Source organism: Lactuca serriola, chromosome 2 (assembly GCF_051521515.1).
Source record: "Lactuca serriola cultivar US96UC23 chromosome 2, Lser_US96UC23_V15, whole genome shotgun sequence".
Classification (NCBI taxonomy): Eukaryota; Viridiplantae; Streptophyta; class Magnoliopsida; order Asterales; family Asteraceae; genus Lactuca; species Lactuca serriola.
The window spans coordinates 65008181-65024248 of NC_136409.1; the positions used below are offsets into that span (position 1 = coordinate 65008181).

General features: G+C 35.1%; 1 protein-coding gene across 2 annotated transcripts; it reads left to right on the forward strand.

The window, feature by feature from the left end:
* Positions 1-11836: 11836 nt before the first annotated feature.
* On the forward strand, positions 11837-13626 carry LOC145090317 (uncharacterized). Of its 2 annotated transcripts, none has more exons than XM_079028596.1 (2): positions 11837-11953; positions 12399-13626. In XM_079028596.1, exon 2 carries the CDS (start codon positions 12438-12440, stop codon positions 13485-13487), a length of 1050 nt encoding a protein of 349 aa, XP_078884722.1. In that variant the 5' UTR covers positions 11837-11953; positions 12399-12437; the 3' UTR covers positions 13488-13626. The 2 variants fall into 2 exon arrangements, with proteins under 2 accessions (XP_078884722.1, XP_078884724.1); XM_079028598.1 differs by having other exon boundaries at positions 11845-11953; positions 12394-13626.
* Positions 13627-16068: the final 2442 nt, after the last annotated feature.

The following is a 16068-nucleotide window of genomic DNA, read 5'->3' on the forward strand; positions in this document are numbered from 1 at the left end:
CCATTCATTCTCACACCTTCCCAACTTCACTTTCTCTCTTTAGTTTCTCTCTCTAAGCCCCCCCCCCTTAAAGTCTAGGTAAACCCCCTAGCACCCAAAGGAAGCCCAAAGAAAAGAGCCTTTCCGCTCGGGAACGCTGCTGCAGCGAAGCCCGGTTTTCGAAAAAACCCGATGTAAGTGAGCTATGCCTACCCTATCTTTAGTATAGCTTATGTTTCAATATAGTAATGTTATTAGGACCTTATAATGATTATTTAGGCTATTATTATGAGTTATATAAGTGTTGTTATAATGTTTTTTAACCACTCGCGGTACGGGGAATCCGGTCTGGAGGGCCGCTTGGGTTGCTGGATTCAGAAATGCTATATGCCAAAATATTCCTGCCCTCCGGTGTTTCATCTCTGGCCCTGTCTCTACATAGTAGGTGAAGAGTATTGTTTAACGTTTATATAATAGTAATAATAGTTAGACTATTAATTAGTCTCGGTGAATATAAGACTAAACTCTAGTGGTAATGATACTAGGTTTTGTCTGAGGGAAATTGTTTTAAATGTAACGAAGTGCTATCCGAGTACTGAGTCACCACCTTTACAGGTGAGTGCAAATTTACTTTCATCTTACACATAGATATAAAGTATTGTATATATATTACGTGCTATGTGTGCTTATTATATGAATACTTGCTATCTATGTTGGATGAATGATTTTTATACACATTTTAAATGATTTAAACTGTATATGTATTTTATATCTACAAAAATGTTGGGGTAAAACATGGGTAGATGTAATAGACGATGTGTGATAAAATGATGAGAGGTCTCGATGTTGTTGGTGATCAAATCATCTAGCAGAGTATAAACGACAACCACAGACTCTTCTAGACAGTCCAGTGGAACGCTAGTAGGCTCGCAACCTGTAGGTGTTTGTGAACGATGTGTTCACTGGTGTACTCCATCCCCTCATGGTTGCCTTTAGGACATTTATTGCTGAGGAACTCCCTTGGCAGTAGTGTCCATCCCGATGATGATCCTTAGTCTAGGTCCCTTATGATAAGTGTTTAGGGACGTAATGTGAGGATAACAGGAATGGGTAATCGGGTTATTGTTGGTTGTTGAAAATAATAAACTTATTTATTGTGGGTTGAAAAGCCTATATGCTCACCAGGCTCCTAAGCCTGACTTACTCAGTTTCATGTATTACAGGTAATGGCGCTCGAGCATAGATGTGATTTTTTGGGATTAGAGATTACGGATATAGGCCTATAAATATGAAATAATGTATAAGGCTTATATTGTACTGTTTATGCTTTTGATTTGTATCGAACATGACATCCCGAAGTTTTTAATGAAATACATTTCTTCGGAAATGCTTTGATAAGTCTTTATCATATTTTGTTTTTTGGGAACAAATTCTGCAACACTTTTCTTTAAATTATTACTCTGATTTTTAAACAAAACATAAACAAAAATCGGTCTTTTCAGGCCGTGGAAATGGGGATGTCATAAACCGCGGTTCCCGGTAAAATCCAAACTAACAAACCCAAAATTAGGGTTTTCTAATCAAATCACAAAGCAGCTCAGTCCAAGATTTAGTGTTTAGGCCCATTAGAGTTCCACTAGATTGGGCACCACCCACCGCCAACCCGGGCGGTGGTGGTCTGCGGCGGCTCATGGCGGCAGATACCATTTCCAATGGTGGTGGTTACTTTTCCGACCAAAACATTGCTCAAACAACATAGTACAACCATCACACACCCAAAATACATAATAAACGCACACACACAGCCACCCACGCGGTGGCAAATGGTGGTAGGGAGCGACAGCCACCACCTTACGGTGGTGGTGGATTCTCTTGATCCTCAGTTGAGCAAACACACACACACACACACACTCGTAAACATGAGCTGAACACCGAAGTACACTCAACTCAATCACTTTAGATGGCAGGTGACGAACGGAAGCACAAGAACGGTGACCCAAGGCCACCGACGACCCCAAACAGCGTTGCATACACAACAATAACAAAAACGGGAGGATGTGGTGGCGTTTTGACTTACCGGAAGCTTCCCATTCACACATGCACAATACAACGACAAATCAAGGCTTCAACACTTGGTCCCGATGGTTTCTTCAACCGCCACAACGTTTCCGGCATTATGGTGGCGTTCTCGGTGGCTCCTCCGGCTTCCTTCACGTCTCCGGCAGTTGGTGTCGCAATGACGACGACCGATGGCAAGGCTGCAACAGTAGCGTGGTGCTCGATCACAGAAGGGGCGGCGACTAAAGAACATTTCCAAGTTGGTGGCGGCTGGTTAGTCCTTAGGGTTAGGGTTTGTTTAATGGCGCTATATCACACGGGAATGGAAGGCACGATACTAAAACCCACTCCACACAAACTTGATATCGAAATGGCAGAACCGGTCCCTCCCATTCACAATCTCTTCATTTTAAATTTGAAATTTACCTTTTAGCCCTTACTTATATAATTCTTTTCATAATAAATCCAAAACTTACCATTTAGCCCCTGTGCCTCACAAATCTTTTCAAATTAATTCTCAATAATTAACCAACTTCTAAAATTGTATCAGTTGGCTCCCCAACACCAACACCCCGCTAAATATTATTTACTTTAGGATTATTATACATATTAACCATTATCTATTTATTTATTTAATACATGGGATGTTACAAAATCTATATCATCAAACCTCCTTCGTCACCAACTTCTTGGTTACGACGTCGAAATGGTTGTGCTCTAGTGAAAATGGCAGTTTCGGCAAGATGGTGGTGGTCCGACAGGTAGTGATGGTCCCACATTTGGCGGAGACTGTGACAGGAGGCAACGTGGTCGCTTTCACTACAAGAAAAAGACCCTTTTACGACGCGCAAAACACGACGCTCTTTGATTTATGTTACGCATTAGAGAGCGACATTAAAAAAGTGTCATCTCTTCAAAAATTTTAAGGATTTAGGTCGCGCATTACTGAGTGCCCTTAAATTAATGTCTCATGTAAAAATATTAAAAACACGGAAGGCACTTGTGCGCCATCTGTGAATGTCGTTTTATATTTTTTTTTAAGAAACACGCATCTCGGAGGGAAAATGAAATCCCCAAATTTTTTAAACCCCCACCTTCTTCTCCCTCGTCTCCACCCCTCATCCACATCCACTACCTCCAATCCTCATTTCCTCTTCTAGCCTCAAACTACGGCGATGCACCTTCCTTCTTGAAGAATGCTTCATTTACCACCATTGTCCGATTATGTGAACCCAAGGAATTGACGGAGACGAAAAAGATTATGGATCAATTGCTTCACATCATGTTTAAGGTTAAGGGTTTGAGATTTCTTCCAAATCGACCCTCACACTAAATGGTTCGATCTCCTCTCTTTTTACCTTGTTCCCTCTACTGATGCCTCCACCTTCTACCATCGATGTTGATCTTTGAATTAGCAACAAGAATCCCTAGGGCCTCCGCCTTCACCCACCTCCAGCGCCTCCAACAAGAAGCCCTAGCTCCCCTGCCTTCACCCACGTTCTCACAGTCGATCGTAAATCGGTTTTGATGTTCTTCCAAGATTCATGGCTTACACATCTCTCAATTCTCTTTCTGTTGGTGGATCTGCTCTTTTTTGCTCTCGATCGAGGGTTTTTTGGCTTCAGGTCTCGGATTTCTTTTAGGCCTTCTTCAACTGTACTCATGCATAAATTCTTTGGTAAGGGTTTTTAATCACTCTTTAATTTCGATTCTATGTTGTTTTCGTTAGTTAGTTTGCTTATTTTCTGTTCAATTTTCGTTATTTAGTTGTTTTATTAGGGTTTTTTGGGCTTCAGGTCTCGGATTTCTTCTGTCACCATGTCGATGTTTACTTCCCCCCTCGATGGTGACACCTAATCAAGAAGCAATCGATACATTCATGAGCATCACCGGTTCATCTGAATCGGTTGCTATATAGAAACTCACGGTAATTACGCTAAATCTTCATCTAAATCGCATCACTGCTCATATAGCTTTTGTTTTCCTCTTCCTTCTTGATTAATTGTTATCGTTTATTTGATTTATTCTAGTACATATTAACAGTGTTAATTCATGCTTATATGTTATCTTGAGCTTGATTTTGATATTATAATATAATATAGGGGTTAGTTTTTAACTATTCCATAACTTTTTGTTTGATTCGAATAAACTAATTCCATACAGATTTAATTTTGATTTACTATGTTATCGTAGAAAGGGCTAGGGCTTGATTTCAAAATTAGTACTTATATACACAAAAGTGGTAGGGTTTTCTGTCATATCAAATCTCCGAACATTACTTGTTATGAAGTTCAATCAAGGTAGCGATTTTTTGTTGGTACATGTTTGTAAGTAACTTGTTTGGCATCAAAAAGGTCAATAAGTGAGATTATTTCAAAATGGTCTAATTTTGAATTTGCTTTCGTGATGATTTGTTGCTTTGAGTATTTTTGCTTCATGTTTTCTTGGATTTAATTTTGTAAATTTCAAAGTTTACTAAGATATTTTCTATTTATATTTCTGTCAGGAGCATGGTGGAGATCTTAATGTAGCTGTTAATGCACATTTCACAGAAGGAGATAGAAACATCTTACTTTCTTACATATATTTCACTTATGTTGTTATAGAAGACAGACAACCTCCATTGCTGCCCCACCTGAGGATTTCATGGACATAGATGATCCAACTATTCCACCTCAGAGACCTCCTCTCTCCCTCTTTCCTTCTGCTAGAGATATCAACATGAACCTATTCTCTCTTCTTGATCCAAACTTCACAAGAAGTATGTTTGATAGTGGGCCAAGGTTCAGAGGTAGTGAACCATTTTTGTCTCATCCAAGAGAACTAAGACATATTCCAGTTGAGGTCGTGGATGGGCCAAGTACAGAATCAAATCATTCCGGACATGATCCATGAATTGAAGATGTCACAGAAACAACAACAGAAAATGTCCCAGAAACCCGTGCACATGAGATAGCTGGTAGGTATCATGTTACAGAGTATCTTATTGTCTTATTAATCTTTATTGTCTTCTCTTGCATCTAAAATTACCATTTTACCCTTGATTTTTGTTTTTTCTCAGAACTGGATTTGAGGAGGACAAGAATTTCCATGTAGTTTTAAATTATGTGATAGCTGGTAAGTATCATGTTACAGAGTATCTTGGTTCTGTTGCATTCAACAAAGCTATTCAAGCACATGATCTTCACACTGGAATGGATGTGTGTGTGAAAATAATAAAAAAACAACAGACTCTTTTAACCAGAGTCTTAATGAGATAAAGCTTCGAAAATATATCAACAAAAATGATCCCAGTGACAAATATCACCTTCTCATACTTTATGATTACTTTTACTACCGAGTAAGTCAAATTCATAACTTTTTTTATTAATTTGATTTTCCCTTTTTGTATTATTAACTTGTTTATAATAAATACTTTCAGGAGCATTTATTAATCGTTTATGAACTTCTCAAGGAAAACTTATATGAATTCCATAAATTCAATAGAGAATCCATAGGAGCGCATTAAATTCCTACAGCTCCAATAGTGTTATTGTATCAGGGATCAACTTCTAATAATGTATACTTGATGGTTTTTGAGAGAGGGCCTTTAGCATTTCTTGATGGTTCAGCCCAATTGTTACATGGCTATGTTTTCCATGGTACCGGCATGCAACAAGTTTCATCCTCAGCATCTGTATATATCTCTGAGAGGATAAGTGTCTTAAGTAGCTTAAGATACTCACTGGCTACATTTTTAGCACAGGTCATGTGAGTTGAAACCTTCCTTTTGATATTTCAATGTTGAATCATATTTTTATCTATTATTACATATCAGGTATATGTGGAGGTTGAGAAATCGAGGGAGCAGATACTTAAGGAGCCTGGGAAGTCATTGGCTGCATTACTAGGCACTGTAAATGGCTTATTTTTAATTTTAGAAGCAACAATTGGCCATTTCAGTGCAATACATCAGGCAAGTACCCTCCATTTCATATGCTACTTAAAAAGGTAGACAATGGATAACTTAGGTTGTGTTTGGCGCGTTTAAGCTAACTTATTTTTTGAGGTAATTGTAATGTAGTGTTTCTTGAGACAACTAAAGTAGCTTCTAAGCTAGCTGAGATAGTTTCTTGATAAGATCATGGGCCTTTTTGCAAATCTACCCTTATATATTCAACAAGGCTGGCTACCAAACACAACCTTAGTTCAAGTTGATTGGATGTTAAGGCTATGTTTTCTCTACTTTTTTGGATGGGACAAAAATTTTCTAACTTTCAATTAAATTTTCATTTTGCAGATTGGATTTTTTGTTGACGGGGGTTACTCGTTTCCTTTGATGTTTGAGACACTGCCAGATGTAAACCAAGAAAGTTCTCAGTGGACTGATTGTGAGATCATAGATGCCATCAACTTGATTTATTTGAATCTAAACAAGCTGGATGTCTACTTATCACTCTTGGTAAGATCTTTCCCCTTTCCCCACTTATAAATACTATCATTTTTAATTTAAAAACCCTTACTATGATAATTCAAACTCGATTGTATGGTTGTGGACATAGTTTATTCTTTAGAATAAACCAAGCATACACTATTTTTTGTGTGCTTTGTCTTATGTATGTGATGCCATATTCCTATGGGTTTCACGAATTCCTAAAAGGTTTCTACCTTTTGGCCATGTTCTTCAACAGGAAATTATTGGGAGAAAATATTAAAACCCATGACATTTTCCATTTATAGCTTTGCTTTACAAAACATTCTGCTTATTTGGAGGTTGAATAATTGACATTTACCAACACTTTAGCGTATACAATTTTTAGTACCTTTAAAACATTTTTAGTACAACATGTAGAAATGCTATAAGTTGCAAAAAGACAATCTGAGCATTTTGTTCATGAGGATTAGAAAAAAAAACAATCGATGATAATCATCACTCATTTAAGCATTTGAAAATGCTATCTTTTGGTGTCACGACCAATGGCTCCAGGTTTTAATAAACCGATACTGATACTAGTACATTAAAAAGAGTTTTACACTTTATGTTGTATCTAATGATTAGGCTTGTAAGGTACCTACCTTTATTTTATATATATATATATATATATATATATATATATATATATATATATATATATATATTGAAAACTAAGATACGGTAAATGATATTGGTTTGTCCTAGGTTGCCAAACATCAAAAGCCAAGGACAATGACACGTCATTATTGGATGTGCTACATTATTGAAAACAAGTGAATTTTTTTAACAAGTGAATTTTTTTTGATTTTTTTTGTTTTTTGAAATGAAAACAAAATTTGAATGTTTTCTCTTAAAAACAAGACAAGTCTTTGCGTGTTTGTTATATAGTTGCTAATCAATTTTATGAACTATGTGAAGGTGTCGGCCCTGAACCCACCAAGTATGTTCAATTTTCAAATCCAAAACAATTTCTTTTTTTTTTTTTTATTTTCTATTTTCTTTTTCTGTTTTCATTTTTTAACATTTTCCATCTAAATTATAACAGGGGTGAGTTAGTTCCAGCATACGCTGAGGCTACTTTGTGATAATGAAGCTGAAGTATGTATTGCAACTGCTGAAAAAGTCACCCAATTTTGTCGTATTCTTTCCCCACAACTTGCAATTCAACATATTCTTTCATTTGTAAAGGCACAATCTTTAATAAAAAAAACATGGTATCTTACATTTATATTTCTTGTTTTTTTTCATTTTTTTTTCAAGATACCAGGAGAGATTCTACTTCAATCCAGGTGACACTGGCTTCAAGGTCCGTTTTTTATACAATCATACCCATGTTTCATATTAAATCGGCACTTTGACTTTTCAATGTAAGGGTAAGATAGTCATTTAGTCTTTTGATAATTTATATTTTATTGTGCAGGTGTTCCAAACCAAGTTTGCTAAGATAAGCATGGGTATGAATTCCTCAATCCTTTTACCTAATTGCTCTCCTCCCAACACGTTAAAATTAATGAATGTTTTGATTTTTTTTTGGCACTAACACTTGGATGATGCTTACTTTGACTTGCTGTTGGAGAGGGTAGTGGAGTGGGCTTGCTGAGTGCTGATTGTGTGTTTGATGGATGAATTGGTCCTGATTTGTGGCTGGATACTAAAGGTGATGAATGCCACAAATTATTCTCATTATTGTTTGTTTTTTTATGTTAGTGTTGCGAGAACATATGTATTTAGCTTTCAAGGAGATGACTACCTCATCTGTCGTGGGTCACGCTCCATATTATGCTTGCCACAGAAGCAGAAAACGGTGCTGACTTGTTTCTTTCTACTTAGTATTTCTTACTGGTTGTGAACAAGCCTCTCATCTCACATTTGAGTTTATAGGAATCCACAATCACTATGAAACTTCTAGTGTTTAGATTTCTTACTGGTTGTGAACATTTGTTTCTTCCCTTTCTACCCTTCACTTGCAGGTTGATGATTTGTCAAGAATGTTCAGACTATTTTCCAAAAATACCCCATGGATTGGATCCTGTCTCTAGTATGTTTAAAAAGGTTTGTGATTTAAAAGCTTTGGAGGAAACGAGACTCAAGCAAAAGTAAACACACAGAGAGTTGTTGGCACATAGTAAGCTAGATAATGCAATTGTATATAAATGAGTTCATTTTTTTATAACATTTACTCACTATTGGAATAATTATTTGTATTTGACATATTAGTGAAATGAATTATCTTTGTTATTTATGGTATTTTATTTTGTATTATGAGATTTTTAATGCATTATTTAAATTGAAAATTAGTAAATCTATAAATAATATTTTTTAAAAACATTTAAGATTATGATACGCAAAAATGTGTGTCATCTTCATTTATGACATGGCCTTTCTTGACAGGGGCTTTCTTGATACGCAATACGTGTCATTAACACGCGCGTCGTAAGGTTATGACACGCGAATGCGTGTCGTCTTCCTTTATGACAAGGCCTTCCTTGATACGCATTGCGCGTCGTAAATGCGCGTCGTAAATGAGCGTCGTAAATGCGCGTCGTCTATAGACGACGCGCAAAAGCGCGTCATCTCTCTTTATGATAGGGCCTTCCTTGACGCGCATTTGCGCGTCGTCTGAGCCTTTTACGACGCGCAATGAGCGTCGTAAAAGACTGTTTTTCTAGTAGTGTTTATTAAAGAGTGAAGGGGTTGGGTGGGTTATTAGGAGGGGGTAGATATAATTTTTATTGTTTTTTTAATTAGAAAAGTTGAAAAGTAAATAAAAGAATTCAAAAAAAATAAAATATCAAGAGCATAATCATCGTTTTATTTTCTTTTAAAAAAAATTTGGACCAAAACTCCAACAAAAGTTACTTTTTAGACTAGTGGTGCTAATTCAAAACTTTTTGAACAAAACTAACATCTTTTGACAAACTACAAGGACCACATTTGCACTTTTGTCGTTATCAATGATAAAAACTTGTGGTTTCTTTTAACATAAAAAAACAAAAATTATAGAATTTCTTGCATTTAACTCAACAATTTTTCTTTTGCTTTTTAATCTCTTTTACTGTTGATTATAAAAATTACAAGAACTCTTTATTTTTTTTCACCAAAATAAGAAGAACATCGTCGTAATCCTTAAGGGTAGACGAAGTCGGCATAATGTTTTTTGTTAATTCATAAACGATCATGTTAGATTTTGACTACAAGAAGGCATCGACATATGACGGCTTTGCCAAATGTTAAATTGGAGGTTATTAAGGGCTACTACTACATGGATGGTTTGGAGACATTGAAACTCGCAAGTTTTTTAAGGAGATACAATTTGAATTAGAAAGGACTCCATTTTTTATTCTATTATTCTTTATTATTTTTCTTGGTTGTATAACTGAGCTTCCGGTTCTTATATAAATTGGAATGCTTGGATGATTTGCCCCTTGTAAATGAACTCTTTTTTTTGTTTTGTTTTTCTCTCTAGCAATTCGCTAGAGTGTGTCTATAAAATTTACATTCGTTTAAAAAAAATTAAGGCATCGACATAATGTTTTTTGTTAGTTCATAAACGAACGTTTTTACCATGAGGTTGATATACCTTTCTTTGTTAAGAGCATTTATCTCTTGAAAACACCTTAAAAATAATACCAAACAAAGATGTAAGGTAGCAATTGGTATGGGATACATGCTTAGACATAACATAACAAGTCTCTTTGAACTTGTGTTTGGTATTATACAACATGAACAAGATAAAAGAACAGTGATATTGGTTCTAAATATGATCTTGTGAACCAGGCTAATTACATAATAAAAACATTTTTGCATGCCTTTAGCTTTGATGTTAGTTATGAATGCATAATTACACAAGAGATACATTATTCCTGGAAGCAAATATCTCACCAACACCACACAATATGGTGATAAATGATAAATTTTATTGGGAGGTTAATGTTTGGCTCAAATTCATTCCAAAGGTTAGTCATTTTGCTTGCCATCAACGAGCATGGTCTTTGGTTGTCGGTTCTCTCTCTCTCTCTCTCTCTCTCTCTCTCTCTCTCTCTCTCTCTCTCTCTCTCTCTCTCTCTCTCTCTCTCTCTCTCTCTCTCTCTCTCTCTCTCTCTCTCTCTCTCTCTCTCTCTCTCTCTCTCTGTTTGTGAGGTTTTTGTTTGTCAGAGACCCGATAGCAAGGAAATGAGATAAAGTTGATAAGTTTTTTTTTTTTCGAGGCGGGGTGGGTTTTTCTATTTTTTTAATGAAAAATTAAATATTTTCCTACTACTAATACAAAACAAGGACATGTGAAATCTACTAATAGTTTTGCTTAATCTTTTAACTTGTTTTTTATTGTCTTGATGTGGTGAGTATGAGGATAAGTAGAAAAAAAAGTAAGATAATATTTGATTTCTTTTTTATTTATTTATTAGAATATGTAAATGGGTAGAAGGAAAAAGAAACAAAATATTAAAAAGGATAAGATGATCTTTTCATATGAACTAGTAGAGGTGGCAAAAACTAATACGAAACGAAACCTGACACGAAATAAACGGGTTCGGGTAAGATATTTCTACCCGTTTAATTAAATGGATTGACACAACATGATACAAAAAATAAACGGATAAGGTTATGGTTGGGAATTTCAACCCGAATATGACTTGAAAATGACTCATTTATATGTAAGTTTTTTGAATGTTGTAAATAAACTAGAAAGATGAAAATCCAAAACAATACGTTAAAAAAAAAAAAACAACTTTGAGTCGACTCGTTTTGTAACATAGAGTAAACTTAGTCATCTAAATCAAGACTTTTTTTTCCAGTTTCTTTATTATCACCCAAATTACAAAGTCCTCTCAACCATTAATCTCTCATCCTCATTATCCCTCCCTTCTCCTTCCAACTCATATTCATTTATTTTTGCTCTCTAAACTTACTATAAATTTAACCATTCCGCCTCCTAACTATTACATTTCCTTTCCACATATCCAAATAATACTCTTTCAGCATGTTCAATATTTCAACCTCATATTCCACGACATATTTTAAGGTATACCCCTAACCTGAAACTCGACATAAACTCGACACAAAAATAAATGGGTTGACACAACACGACGCGTTAATTAAATGGGTTGGATTAGGGTCAAACTATTTCAATCCGTTTACTGTTTGACACCATACGAACCTGACCCGGTTGTCAAGTCTATGGACTAGGGACCACAAGTGCAGCAAATACAAACCACAAGGACCACACAAGTCAAAGTCCAATATAAGGACCGAAGTTATGAATTAGGGAAACCATAGGGACTAAATGTGTAATTTACTCCTTAGTTTAGTATACCGAAGTCAAAATTCGCCTACAAAAACATCCTGGCACAAACCCCAAAGCATTCGTTCGGTTCATCGCTGTTTCCCTTTGTTTTCGAAAGAGACTCTCTGTTTCCTTTATCACGCAAATCGGAGTTCATTTGATTGGGAAACGTCACTTAGGTTGGTTTAGTTGATTTGATTACCTTTTATGTTTCATGAAATACGTTCGGTATCTTACTTGAATTGTTTTGATTCTATGATTATTTGGTTTTTAAGCTTTGTTGATCAATATGTGTTATGATTGTTGGATAATTGATGTGTTGTTTCTTTAAGTGTTTCGATTATTTAGGGTTTGTTTGAATTTGATGTGTTAGCTTCATGAGGTTCTGATTACAAGAAGGCATCGACATAACATTTTTTGTTGGTTCATAAACGAACATTTTTACCATGAGGCTGATATACCCTTACTTTGTTAAGGGCATTCATATCTTGTAGAACAGCTAATCAGATTGTATACTGTTTATCCCTCTGCTTGTTTTATTCTTTTTTCTGTTTACCAGTCTTGTATGATTATGTGGAAATTTTCATTTACCAACAATGTTTGTTTTGTCCTTTGCAAGTGTAGGAGTGCCTACGACAAGGAGACTGAGTAGAAACCATAATCATGAGTTATGATGATGCATCTAGCAGTATGACTCTCAAAACTGATGATGTGGGACCTTGGTCATATCTCAACCATGATGTGCTTTTGTTAGTTATGATGAAACTGGGAGTTGTTGATTTTGTTGCATTCAGTGGAGTTTGCAAGTTATGGAGATCAGTAGCACTCGGTAACTGGAAAAGATTTATGGTTTCCAAACCACCAATGCTGATGAATATCTTTGATAATTTTGAAAATAAGGATTGGCAATGCTGCCTAGAGGACCATGAAAGAAGAAAGTTCAAAACCACACTAACGCATTCTGCTGGAATGTGTTATCTTGGATTAAGTTGTGGTTATTTGGTCTTGATCAGGGAGGAAACCAAGGACTTTTGGCTTGTGAATCTTATCACTAGACATGAGCTTCATTTCCCTCCTGCCCCTTGGGTGTGTTCTTCTGAACCAGTCAGCTCGTTTATCCTTGTATTTTCACCTTCAATATCTAAATTGGTGTTTGTTATGTTAGTCAAGAAGCAAATATGGTTTTCTATAGCGGATGAGGGAACATGGAATCGTGTCTCAACTTTCGACTTAAAGTTTTATAAGGATTTACATGCTTTTAACGGGAAGATATATACTTTACACTCTCATAATAATCATTTATGTGAACTCACACTCAATCCTGAGCCCAAAGTGACGTTACTGAAAACCAAGCATTTTGTGTTAGATAAGGTTCTATTTTTCCCGCAGCTTGGCCTTGGAAGTTGTGGTGAAAACCTTTATATGATGGATTGCTCAATATATGATGATGTGATCAATGTTTATAAACTAGACTTTGGTGAAATGGAATGGGTGCCTTTTCAAGATACAGGAGAGGAACATGGTTTCTTTGTGGGCTACGTTTTTGATCATGTTGCTGCTGTAAAACCAGAGTTGTGGGCTGACCCTTGGTCACACTACCCAAGATATGATGTTGGTAATGGAGGTGGACATGGCAGATATTTTCCTTATAGTGGGGGGTGGTATTTCCCGCATGAATGTTTGAATGCTAATCTCTTAGATGAATCATCATGACTTTTTACCACTCTTATTTTTCAATATGTTGAGAACAGTTGTTGATGAATTTGGTTTTTGCAATTTATGTTTTCGTTATCAAGTGCACATTCATGTGGCTAATGCATCTGGTTTAATTCATATCAAATTTTTAGTTTTATCTTTTAGCCTTTTATGATTGAGATGATGGTGCCTTTTTATGTATGGGGTGTTATAGTCCTTTTTTCTGATACCTGTTGAAAATCCTACAGATTATTAACATACCATGGTGAATGCCATCGATACCGTGGCTCTTCTCTAGAATTTCATTTTTTTCATTGTGGTTCAGTTATAGCTTATTAGAGTCCGAAGTAGGCTGAACAGCTATATTTTGCAACAAGAAAGTTTCCTTGTATGACAAGCTACCTGTTAGTGATTTTAGGTGACAATCACTAACAATAATTTAGGGGGTGTTTGACTTAGCTTCTCACAGCCAAAAGTCTTTTTTGTAAAAGAAAAAAAAAAAAAAGATGTTTGGCAAACTAATAACTTTTGGAGATTTAATACAAGAAAAAACAACTTTTTGGAAAAGTCACGAAATCTTGACTTTTTGTAACTTTTTGGAAAAATTCTTTTGAGCTTTTAAAAGCTAAGCCAAACACGCCCTTAGTGTCACCAGATCATTTTGATGTTTCTTTGTGTTCTTGGTTGAGGACTTTAAGTGCTTTAAGACTTTTGGCCTAATTTTGCTTTGTATGTATGTTCTTTTTATGCATGAGAGTTAGGTTGTCTGTTATTGAAACATCTATGCTTTTGTCTCTCATCTTGAATGTATGTGGTCCTTCAACTCAAATCTATCTTGCAGTATTTGTTAATTTCTTGAATTTTGGTCACAAGCATATAGCTGTGTCTTGATATATCAAGGAGTGTCTACTTACTTGTGTAACCATCGTTAATAGTGTTTAAATGTGCCGACTTGTCCTTAAAATTTGAATTGACATGTTCTTTTATAGAGTTTATGATTTGAAAACAGAAAAGTCCGTCGAGTTTCATGCATAAATATGTGTACCAACTTGCTCATAGTTATGGTTGTTATCAAATTATCTGGACGTAGGTGGAGCTTGATGCAGTTGCAAGCCAGTCACTTCAAGATAATAACTTTTGATTAAAGTCTAAAATTTGAATGCTTCTGTTAAATTTAAGAAGAGCTATATATTGTGGATTTTGTGATTATTGAGTATTATGATATGATGTCTAAATGGTTTAAAAATATGAAAGAAGTGTTTATATTTGTGGGAAGAACATAATATTTTGTGTCGAGTATTATGATATTGGTGCCTGAATGGTTTAACTGCTTAGTCTTGATTACACAGATGAGATTGTCTATATGAATAACTGAAAGTTTCGTCTTTTTATGGTTTTCGAAATCATTTTATTCAAAATCATATTGAACTTTCAATACATTTATCTAAAACGATGATTTCTGTAGGATTTTGTGCCAAGTGTTTTTGTTGCTATGTCATTATTAACATGATGGTATGGTCATTTTATATATAATTTAGTTATACATGACAAATAGCTTTTTGATACTCACTCATAATCAAGAAGCTACCAAGTCGGTGATAACAATTCTTTTTTGTTTTTTCCTTTGACATCTGATGTTTTAAAGAAGCTATTGAATAACAAAGCTTCAATAGATTTTTTGTGTGGTTTCATTTGTGTTAATCTATTACTATTACTATTATTTTATAAATTAGAGTATACAATCTCTTAGTAAATAAGATAAAAACTAAAATCATCTGATAGTTTATTTATTTATTTATTTATTTTTGCAAATACTATACTTCAATTAAAACTTTAGAAAAAATAGCAATGTACTTCAAAATAGGATGCTATAAACAACTCAATCTATATTGCTCCAAATGCATTTTCTATAGAAAAAAAAAATGAACAACTTTATATGAATAATGTAACTACAATTGAGTAGATTTGTGGAGAACCAGATACTCATGGGAGAAATAAATTTAAAAGAAAGTGTCCAGATAATTCAAATACTTATTCCCCTGTTGCCTCTACATTCCTTTTTGGTAGGTACCTTCCGGCTCCTCTCCGTGAAGATAGTATGAGATAAGTGTGTGTGGTTTGGTGGGCCTTAAATTTTGATTCTGGTAAGATATTTTGTCAGTCTCTTAATACATGCAATTAAATGAGCCAAAAGAGTAAAATGTAAGTGATATTGTATGACTACCGATGAAAATGATTAATGTCCCAGACAAAAAAAAAGGAATGGGAAAACAGTTTTTATGGCTTATAATAAAAAATGTTCAAAAGGATAAGATGATTTTTGACAAAAATTCAAAAATGGTCCCTGTGGTTTTCGAAAAAATCAAGTTTAGTCCCTAAGTTCAAAAAGCCTCACAGATCGTCCCTGTGCTTTCAAAACTTTTAACATTTGGTCCTTCCGGCTCGCTCCGTTACCATTTAGCCATTAAGGCAGGGGCATTTTTGTCATTTCATTACCCAGGGACCATTTATGAGGTTTTCTATTATTTTTTTTTAAATATATAAATAAATTTAATATGCAAGGGTCTCTCTCTCTCTCTCTCTCTCTCTCTCTCTTTTA

What these genes read in the sequence shown, in the direction of transcription:
- LOC145090317 (XM_079028596.1), top strand. Translation starts at nt 12,438, where the DNA reads ATGAGTTATGATGATGCATCTAGCAGTATGACTCTCAAAACTGATGAT.